The 11005-nt window shown below is 32.5% G+C and overlaps 1 protein-coding gene across 4 annotated transcripts in view; it reads right to left on the bottom strand.

Annotated features, from left to right (window-relative positions):
- Window positions 1-11005, bottom strand: part of LOC106881306 (catenin delta-2) — a 409602-nt gene that overhangs the window by 21544 nt on the left and 377053 nt on the right. For all 4 annotated transcript variants that reach the window (XR_008264620.1, XM_052969695.1, XM_052969696.1 and 1 more), the window contains one exon: window positions 9651-9673. Coding sequence is in view for 3 of the 4 variants with exons in the window: in XM_052969695.1 (XP_052825655.1) it covers window positions 9651-9673 (23 nt within the window). In the remaining variant the exon portion in view is untranslated. The remainder of the gene's footprint in view (window positions 1-9650; window positions 9674-11005) is intronic.

The raw sequence follows: 11005 nt of genomic DNA, 5'->3' as shown, positions 1-11005 counted from the left end.
AAAAAAAAAAAAAAAAAGGGTAATTTGTTGTTGAAGTGCCATTCAGAAAGTGCCACAGATCACAATTTGCCCATCACTGACCTAGAGCTTACAGATTGCATTTAGTAGCAATTTACAGTTTTCTCTTATATTAGTACAAAAACCATACATTTCATTAGGAATGAAGAATAATCAAATGAATCATATGTCAGCACATAACAAGTATTTATATCACTTGCCTGGAGAGTTAAAAAGATGAAGTTGACATATATGGGATTTGAAATCAGAATATAGAGAAATGCATTTGCACTGACATGACCATTTCTGTTACTTCAATATATAAGTGAAGAGTATTCTGATAGCAAGCAGTTGATTAACTTCATCAGAAAGACTTCTGACCAGTGTTTCTCAAACCGTTTGGAGCGAAGTGCTCTTTTTTACAGAATGATATTTTCCAAACACCTCTGTGCCATGTTAAAACCAAAAAACCCTAGAACCAAAAGGAAGCTAATTTTGCCCACTTGCTTATGACCCCATACAGCAAGTGCCACTTTTTAGATACATAACTGAAATAGTACCCTCTATGTTGAATTTATATGAAAATTACCGAAAGCAGTAAGAATCATACCTAAATCATATAGTTAAAGCAGTAAGGACCTTTGATAGAAAATATTAGATACTGTAATCTTATAAACCTCTAAGATGGGATGGTCAAGGATTCAGTGCCTTTGATAATAGATATACTTAAAAAGTTAACCTGGCGCTAAATAAACAGCATCAATTGAAACTTGTCAATGAATGGTTCTCGAGTTCTCTATTTAGTTTGAATCGTCAAGTTGGCCATGCTGGAGTAGCATCACTAATAGTAGAAGTAGCAAAAGAAATGGTAAGAAACAAAATAGAACCAGTGTCACCTAAAACCAGTTTAGTCTGAGCTATGTAGTGAGAAAGATATGGACAGCTTAGTGAAAATAGATATAAAAGTAGAGGAGTCATATGAAAGATAAGTATGACCAGGAGAAAATGAAAGTGAAGTACCTAAACTACTCACATTTAAGAAACTAAAATGTGCATGTCTTATATAAAGCACTAGATTTAACTTATTTTATGCTTCTGTATGTATGCTCAATACTCCCAGGGTAGTGCACACACATTATATATATATATATATATAATTATAACATATCAATCAAATGAGTTGGTGCAAAGGGAAGACCCTACAGGAACTTCAATAAAATTTTTCAAAAATTCCATGGAAATAAAGAAAAATTATAGCAGTTGTTAATTTTCTGCAACATTGTCATTTTTCCAGAGCAATGGGGGAGGGGGTGGTGGAATCATGGAAATTGAGCAATCCCTACCCTCCCAAAATTATGTAGAAAAATTAGTCTAAAAAAAGATAGAAAAATAGAAACAGCTTGCTTATATTGTGTATACTGTTGTGTAGGCAAACATGAATTAAAAAGTTGAAACATCAAAACCTAGATTATAGATTGTGGGATTAATTAGATGAAAATGAAAGTATCACATGTAACATCATATGTAATCCAATCTCCAAAAGAACTCATGAAGTCTATTTGTCTCAGTACATGAGTAGGATGTCTTTTTCATTCTCTCTTTGACCCAACTAATTTACATGCATATTTTTTTCCATATCACACTGAATGAATTGCTTTTTGGCAATTTTAGGTTTTCACATACTGTAGCAAAGAGAGGTTTTCATAAAATGATCTTACTATCATTTATTGCACTTGGCAACGAGCAAAGCATCCTGTCTCCAGTTAAGTATCTACAATAATAATGTATATTACCAATAGGTACAACACAATGATAGTAATCAAAAAGGTCGCTTAGTAACAGCATCTTAAATACATTTTTTATTTGCTTCAGTGCTTCATGCTAACCTTGAAGAACTGGCTAATGAAACATAATGGGAACTGCAAAGGGAGGGAAGAGAAATAAAGAAAACTTAATAGGAACTGCAAAGGGAGAGGGGGGGGGGAGAAATAAAGAAGAAAACTTATCTTCTACTTGTTTCAGCCACTGAACTATGGCTATCCTGGGGTGCCAGATTGAAAGGGTTTAGTGAAACAAATCAATCCTGAAACTAATTAATTTAAGCCTAGTACACATTCTGTCACAGGAATGTAAACAAACATTGGGTGTCAAGCAGTGGTGGTGGCACACACGCATGCTTATGCATACACGCACACGCACACACACAACAATCCTTCAGATTCTGCCTGTCATGGCTACTCACAAGTCTTTGGTCAGCCCAGGGCTATGGTAAAAGACACTAGCTCAAGGTTTTGCACTGTTAGTACATCATGGACAGAAGTTGAAACCATGTGGTTGGAAGCAAACTGCTTACTACATAATCATACCTGTGCCTATAGAATTTTATCCTTTTTAAATCAGAAAAGAAACTGAATTTGAAAACTGTTTGCCCCTAGATTCTGTAGCTTTGTGTTTCTATTTACACTGTATCTATAGCAGTGGTGGTGCACGAGCATATCTGAAACAGAAATACTTCAAACTAACTAAATGAGAGGAACCATATTGTATATTAAATGATAAACAGTCCACAAGTGGCACATCATATACGTGTGTGTGCGTGTATATATGTATATATATATATATATATATATATATATATATATATATACACACACACACACGAACATGTATACAAAGGTGAGTGTGCACTCAATGATTGAACTTGTTGGGTGTGGCCATGTGGTCATTTCACACACTACATGTTTGTGCCTTTGAAAATATGAGACCCTGATCTATCCTGAAATTGATATTTCTACATATGCACACTTCCCTGGCTTAAATTAATGAATTTAATCCTAATTTAAGGATGGATATATATATATATATATATATATATATATATATATATATATATATATATAGGTCGATAAATTGAATATTAATTCAATTTAAAACCAAGTGGCCTAGCATATAAAAAATCTGAAAATTCAGAAAAAATTGTATTACCTGTGTATAAGGGATGACCACAAGGTGGACATCCAATATGCTAGACCTCTTTCTAGCATATTGGATGTCCACCTAGTGGTCATCCCTTATATATATATATCTTTTAAATTCGTTTATGGTAACGTTAAGGGTATGCAAATAAAACTCCTATTTCATTATGCTGGCTACTGTCTAATGATACCGACTAGTAAGTCAGTTTTTTGGGGGTTGCAGCATAGTTATACTGATATAATGCAGGATAAATATAGTAATAATAATAACTCTAGGATGGTATTTTATAAATATTTAATGCATCGTTATGTGCATTCCCACAAATCACTTGACTTTAACATCAGAGTCCGTATCCTTGGGATGCCCACAGATACTATGGACTATACTGTAAGTGTCCTAAGGATACAGACTCTGATGTTGAAGTCATGTGATTTGTGGAAATGCATGTATTAAATATTAATTCCATTCTAGAATTATTCTATCTATCTATCTATCTATCTATATACATATATATATATAGTGAGAGAGAGAGATAATTATATAGATATAATTATAATTAAGGGGACCGAGAAACAACACCAACATGCTAGAGATAAACGTCAAAAGGCTCCAAGACCACATCATTTTACACTCCATTAGCACAGGTTGAAAGTGCAAAAATGAATAAATGATCTTACCAGTGGTCAGCATGTAATAAAAACCATATAGGTAAGAATTAATATAGATATATAATTATATAGATATAATTATAATGAAGGGTACTGAGAAACAGCACCAACATATTATATATATATATATATATATATATATATATATATATATATATACATACATGGCTTTGAGGACAAAGGGAGCTGAGTTTCTTATCAAGAGTTCTTAAGCAACTGCTATCATGTTGTTCTCTTAGATAAGATACATAACTCAGCCTCGTCAAGTTTGCCTGTTTGACAGTCTCATAAATCATTCACTCTCTCTATACTTGTGGCTGACAGTATAAAGAACATTTAGTTGTAAGAAAAACTGCTACAACAAATTTCATCTCTTTCATGGGAAAAACAATGTAAAGATGACATATATTTAAAAAAAAAAAAATAAAGTCAGAGTAGAGGTGAGCCAAGGTTGTAGAATGAAATGATTAGGATTAGTTGATTGGCAACAATCAAAGTGGAAGAGGAAGGCAAGGGGAAAATTTAAGGAGAAAAACTGGATGCCAATTACCAGTAAATTATAACACACAAAAAGAAAGAAATGGATAGATCATTATCAGGAAAGTGAAATACCAGACCTGAAGGCAACTGGTAAGGTTAAATAGAGACATAGGAGATGAGGTTAATTGTCCTATGGAAAATATGAGCTATGTGACACTTTGCTCTCATTAATTCTACAGTTGTGAGAAAATAATTCTGCATGCTGCATCTTAATGGGATTTATTATGCTAATGGGACTTATAAGTTATTTCTATAAAATAAAAAGTTATATATATAAAAGATATTTATTTATGCTGTAGAATAATTTGGTATTTAAAAGTCCCTAAAAAGTAGACGAGGAGTTCAAACAGTGAAAATTGCAGGAGGATAAAAATCAAAACATGTTCAGTAGAATTGTAGAGAATGAAATTTATCAACATTTGGAGGTAGAGACACAGCCATGTAATTAAAAAGTTTCCTTTGTAACCATGTGATTCCAATTGCATTGCATTCCACACTAACTTTGGTGTCTTGCCGTATGTCTTTGGGTTGACCAACATTGCATGAGTAGAATTTGGTAACTATAAGTGGAAAGTGTGTGTTTGGGTGTCTATGTTAATTTTATCAATTCGTCAAGTTGTGTTCTTTTATGTCAAGAATCTAATATATTTGATTATATCTATATATATATCAAGCTTGAAATAAGTACTGTTGCCAATAGGATCAATTTAAATGCTTTAAAAGATGTTGTGACAGCATAACCATAGTCCCATGACTGAAACCAGTCTTAAATAATTTCCCTGTAGGAGGGTTCCACTCAAAATATAGGTAACTATTCTCTTCACAGTACAATAATGATTTCAAATTTTGGCATGTGGCCAATAATTTTAAAGGAGAGATAAGTCAATTATATCGACCGCACTGCTCAACTAGTACTTATTTTATCAGCCCTGAGAGAATGAAAGCAAGGTCAATCTTGGCAGAATTTGAACTGAGTATGTAAAGAGCCAGAAGAAATGCCATTAAGTATTTTGTCCAACATACGAATGATTTTGCCACACATCACATGTTACCTTTTCTGTGGTCACTCTTGCTAACACAGATCTTCACATGTCTCTTGTGTTCTAATAATTATATAAAAACTTTAATATTATTATTAGTCCTGCACATGTTCTCTAATGACTTTAGCACTCAAAATTATTTTACAGCAAGACTGTTTACACAGACATGTATGGGACTTTTTTTTTTCACAAAATTAATTGGTCTGTATATCAATGAATTATTATTGGAGTCGTTAGAGTTGATATTAAATGTCGTGATCACTAAGAATTCAACTAGAATGATGATACTTCTACACGCAATTTGAATTTTTAGTAGACAACCCAAACTATGCATTCTTGATGTTTATTTTATTACCTTTTATATGATGAGCTAAATAAGAATGGTTTTTCATGCCCATAGCTTGCAATTGCTTCTTAAGAGTGCAAGAGTAGTTGCCAGAGTAGTAAAGTTTAGTGAGGGTAGTGCAGCAAATAGGAAATTTAAATGTGCTAAATCAATCTTAAGGATTTAAAATCAAAACAATAAAAATACAAGAAAAACAACAACAACAACAACAATAATGATAATAATCCTTTCTACTATAGGCACAGAGCCTGAAACTTTTGGGGAGGGGACTAGTCAATTACATCAACCCCAGTACTCAACTGGTACTTAATTTATTGATCTCGAAAGGATGAAAGGCAAAGTCAACCCTGGCAGAATTTAAACTGAAAATGTGAAGAAGCAGAAGAAATGCTACAAAGCATTTTTCTGAAACTAATGATTCTGCCAGCTCAATACTTTAATAGTTATAATAATAATTTTTAACATGATAAAAATTATTTATAACACAGGCACTAGTCCTTGTTTCTTTTAGGGATGAGGTAAATAACATTGACCCTTCAGAAATTTTGGTAAAATCTGATATGAGAATGCAAAGAAGGGGAACTCATAACTACTTCTAATCACTTTGGCATTCTACTGATTTCGACACATTTCTCACATGAGCACAAGGTGTCAAATTTGGGTGGGAAGACTTACAGTCAGTATGATATACTAAATAATGTACTCTAACTCTGATGGGATGGAAGACAAGACCAACACTAGCAAAATTTGAACTTAATGTCAAAATATAACTAAATACAGCATATCAGTTTGTTTGGTGCTTTATCAATCCTGCTACTTATATATTGGTATGAAGCCATAAATTCATAAGAGGACTGTAACAGCCTGAATAAACTTCATTATAAAACTGGTATTAATTTTCTGTCACAATGAATCTCTGTTATCATTATAATATGGCTTGTTTCGTTTCAGCTTGCCTGTGGGACTCTCAAGCATGTCCCAATGAATTACCTGGTGAGTGTGCACCTGTGATTGGAGTTAACCTTCAGATACATGTCAGAGATTAAATTCACGGAGGAATTGATTATCATGACCATCAGGAAAATAGGACATAGCCTGGTACCATAAACTCTATGGATCCTACATAAGATTATTGAAACATGAACCAGAAATGGTAAAATAAATAGCTGTTGGGTAATTAGCTGAACATCACTGTTTCTGAAACAGCAGATTTAATGTGACCTGATATTATAGGTACCCTGAAATTGTATGTGTTTTATTAATTTTCTAATATAGAGTATAGGTCTACTTTTACTGAGTTAACAACAAAAAGGTAACATCTTTGAAACAGAAAAAAGAAATAAAAGCTGAAAAGGAAAAGAATGTAAATAAAGAAATAAAATAAATTCAAATATTTAATCACAATTTTGGCTGAAAATATAAACAATATTTATAACTCAATGGTGAGCCAGCTTCTTTCGGTCACAAGGTTATGACATTGATTCATTTATATATATGTGTGTGTATAGACATTTCCCAGCAAAATACAGCTGTGAATTTAAAGTGTGACACTACGAAATTACATGGACAGAATTTCAAACTTAATAACTACAACAGCCATTGTGTGGGATAACCAGGCAAGGCACATAACTCTGAAGTTTTGCATGCTATTTGTTAACCAAGTTTTCCACAGCATACTGAGTTAACACAAACAGTTTCACTCCTACTTCATACTTTAAGGTATAAGAATAGGGAAATGCAACATAAAGTTGCAAAGTCAATTGACCCAATATTATACAAATTTGCATCTGATCTTTTTATGGGAATCAAAAATTATGTAATTTAGTACAAATTAACAGGAAAACTGGTTGGTTAAAATATTATGTATCACCATTAGCCTTACAACAGGAGTTCCTGACATTTTTCAGCCAAAATACATCTTGGTAACTGTTTGAAAGTAAACTTACTCCTGCACTCCTTTGTGCAATAATTCAAGTTTACACTTCTGCCAAAATAAAGAGTGGGATTTAAAATATTGTTTTAAAACATGCTTATTTCTAAGTTAAAACGATACTAATATCACTTATTTATGATCTAATAATGATGAACAGATACCAGAACCAAACTCAGACATCTGAATAAGACCACTTGGTAAATAATTAAAAAGTATTTGATATAGGTCATTAAATAAAAAGTGGCAGAAAATAAAATTAGTATTTTTTTAATCAAAACAGGTCCACTTAATTTTCTTCATAACTTGACATTTAAAAAAAAAAATAATTGAAATAAAAAAAAATGTACAAATCCAGGATCAACAAATCTAATTCCTAAGCAAGGAGAAATGTACACTTCAGGGATTACATTCACCCCAATTTGGGATCACCTATTTCATATCTTGTAATATATATGTGTGTGTATGCTCTATGCTAGCATAAGTTAAACAAGTTAGTATTATAGCAATTTTCTTCGGAACAGTTAACTCACTGTCAGCTCAAGCTCGTGTTCTTTTGACAATGAGAAATGTGTATTTACAGGTACAAGTTGAACGATTTATTTACTGGAGCTATCAATTTTGCAGCTGGATATCCTTCCTCACCTTAATTAAGAACTCAATCATGAATGAATAAAACCAACTTTTGTCAACTAGGTAAGCTGGAACAATAACCAATAATTGTTTCTAACAAGAGGGGAATAGTTGATTAAATCAACAACCAATTCTTGATTGGTACTTTATTTTATTGACTCTGAAAGGACGAAAAGCCAAGTTAAACTTAGCGGGATTTGAATTCAGAACATAAAATGTTGAATCTAATACAACAAGGTATTTTACCCAACACTAATGATCCTGCCAATCCACAGTTCCCGTAATGATAATATGGGTCCAATGTGATCCAAATGAAGTATTCTGCGAATAAGAGTAAGTCCTTTATCTGTATGGCGGAAAGTCCCAGGCAGTGTCTCAGAAATAAAAGACACATAGAACAATATTATAAATACAATGTTTATAAAATTAGTTAAAAGCCGGAAAAGAAAAAAAAAAGAATATTCAACAGTTTGGACTGCTGCCCCACTTCAGATGAAAGAACAGGGGAGAAAAAAATAGAAAAAGAAGTTCTATGAAATGAAAATGTATGTTGAGTTAGTAGAGAGAAAGGCTGTGTGATGAGTGGAAAAATGGAAGGAGTAAGGAAAAGGAAAGGAGTTTTACAGCTACAAAGGTGATAGTAAAGGGTGGTAATGGATGAGTAACTCATGTATGTCTGTGTAAATATTTATGTGTTAGTATTTTATATATTTGAAGTGTATGAAAGTTATAAGTAAAACATGGTGTATTGTAAGGTGTATGTATAGCTATTATAATTAGATCAACAATGTGTGAGCATTTATATGCATGTTTCTGAAAATATATGTAGCTACAAGAAATAAAATCAGTTGTTTTATTCCATTTAGCTGAGTTGTTTCAAGGTGAAAAATGAGTTACTGTTATGTTGGAACTGGGATAAAAGAGAATCATGGTGTAAGGTGATGCTAGAAATGGATATGCGCTAATCTGTGTGGTTAGGTGAGAGGTAATGGTGGGTAACAGGTGATCTAACAGTGCATAGTCAGACATCCTAAAGCTGCTCAATAAATGTATTGACTAGTCTCAGACCAGTTTTGCCTACATATAACTTAGTCACAGAGTCGGCATTTAATGTCATAGATGATATTGCTGGCAGTGTAGTTGAATTAATCCATTACATGGAAGACAGAGTTATGTGCCATGTGTAAAATATTGGCATAAAGTTTGAAAATTGTGACCATGAGGCCAGTAGTACAGCACAATAATTTCACAGCTATCATGACTGTGGGAGGTATCGCATGCACAAACTGGAATTGAGCAATGTCACTTCAGATTCTTTGTGTGTGTGTACACACACACACACACACACACACAAACAAACATATATATATATATACATATATATATATATATATATTCAATTGAGAGACAAACACACACACACACATAGATGGATATGGACATTTTAGACGACAATTCATTAGAGCTGAAATATTTTTTCTTGTTAGCCTCCCTTAAAATTAAATTTTAAATCTACTCACCCTTTCATTACTGCAATGGATTTCTAAAAGAGAAGAAAACAAAAAAAGAAAAAGAAAAAAGAAAATCAGACATCATCATCATCATTGTTATACATCTGCTGTTCTATATTGGCATGGATTGGGTGATTTTCTGAGACTGTGCTTTATGGCTATATGCCAAACCTATTACCAATCTCTTCAGATGGCTCAAGGTATGCAGGGACAGGGTGTGTGTTATAAGAGACAGTAAAAGGGCTGGCGACAGGAAGGTCATCGGGCTACATAAAAAGAAAAAAAAACTCAGAAAAATCTTGTCCATGTTTGTATAGAAATTTGAAATAAATATATATTTGTTTGAAGCTGGTGATTTTCTCTATTGTTGTTTGGAGTTCTTGCTATGTGCCATCTTTCAGGCACCAAGAAGACTTTATATATATATATATATATATATATGTATTTATATATATATAAAGCATAATTTACAAATTTAATGTTTAAGCAGAGAAACTCTGCTTTCACTCATTCATAGATATTACTTCTGAAACAGAATTGTTGAATTTGAAATATTATTTAGGAATTATTCCTATGAATCAGCAAAAGCAGTGTTTCTTTGCTTTGTGGTTGTAGTAGTAGTAGTAGTAGTAATAATAATAATAATAATAATAATAATAATAATAATAATAATAATAATAAATAAATAAATATACATATACATACACATATATAAAAAGTGAATACAATTACATTCAACATGTTTGTGTCCACTTGGATGTGGAAAGATTTCCACCGTAGAAATTAGGCTATGAATGACATCAGTGGACAACAAGACACATGTTTCTGTACCATTATGATTCATCAACTATAGAAGCCAAATCTGTCAGTCATAGCCCGGTAAGAACTGCTGTTCTTACATTAGTAAATTTGTTGATGTGCACAAAGCTGTATCAAGCTAGAATTAATTAACTAGAGGAACATGAAACAGCAGAGATTGAAATATAATTGTGTACAATTATATTTAATATGATCATGTACACCTGGACATGGGAAATGCTTTGCTATGGATAAAAATGTCTTAGGATAAGAATTCTCCTTATAGACTATATGAAAATAAAAGAACAGCAATTCTTAGTGGAATGTGAATGATGGATACAGTGTCTCTATCTGAAGAAGTGTAACAATGCAGAAACACATGTCCTAAGGTATGATGACATCATTCATAGCCCAGTGGTGTTTATAAGGAGAATTTCTTTCCCTAAGCAATCCATGGCAAATGTCTTCACATGTTAGTGCACATGAACTTGCTAAATACAATTGTACACTTTGCTTTGTGCACTTCTAGTTTCATATATATATATATATATATATATATATATATA

The sequence above is a fragment of the Octopus bimaculoides genome, chromosome 7, assembly GCF_001194135.2.
Source record: "Octopus bimaculoides isolate UCB-OBI-ISO-001 chromosome 7, ASM119413v2, whole genome shotgun sequence".
Classification (NCBI taxonomy): domain Eukaryota; kingdom Metazoa; phylum Mollusca; class Cephalopoda; order Octopoda; family Octopodidae; genus Octopus; species Octopus bimaculoides.
Note: the sequence above shows the minus strand (reverse complement) of the source record. Positions and strands in the feature narration are given on the sequence as shown.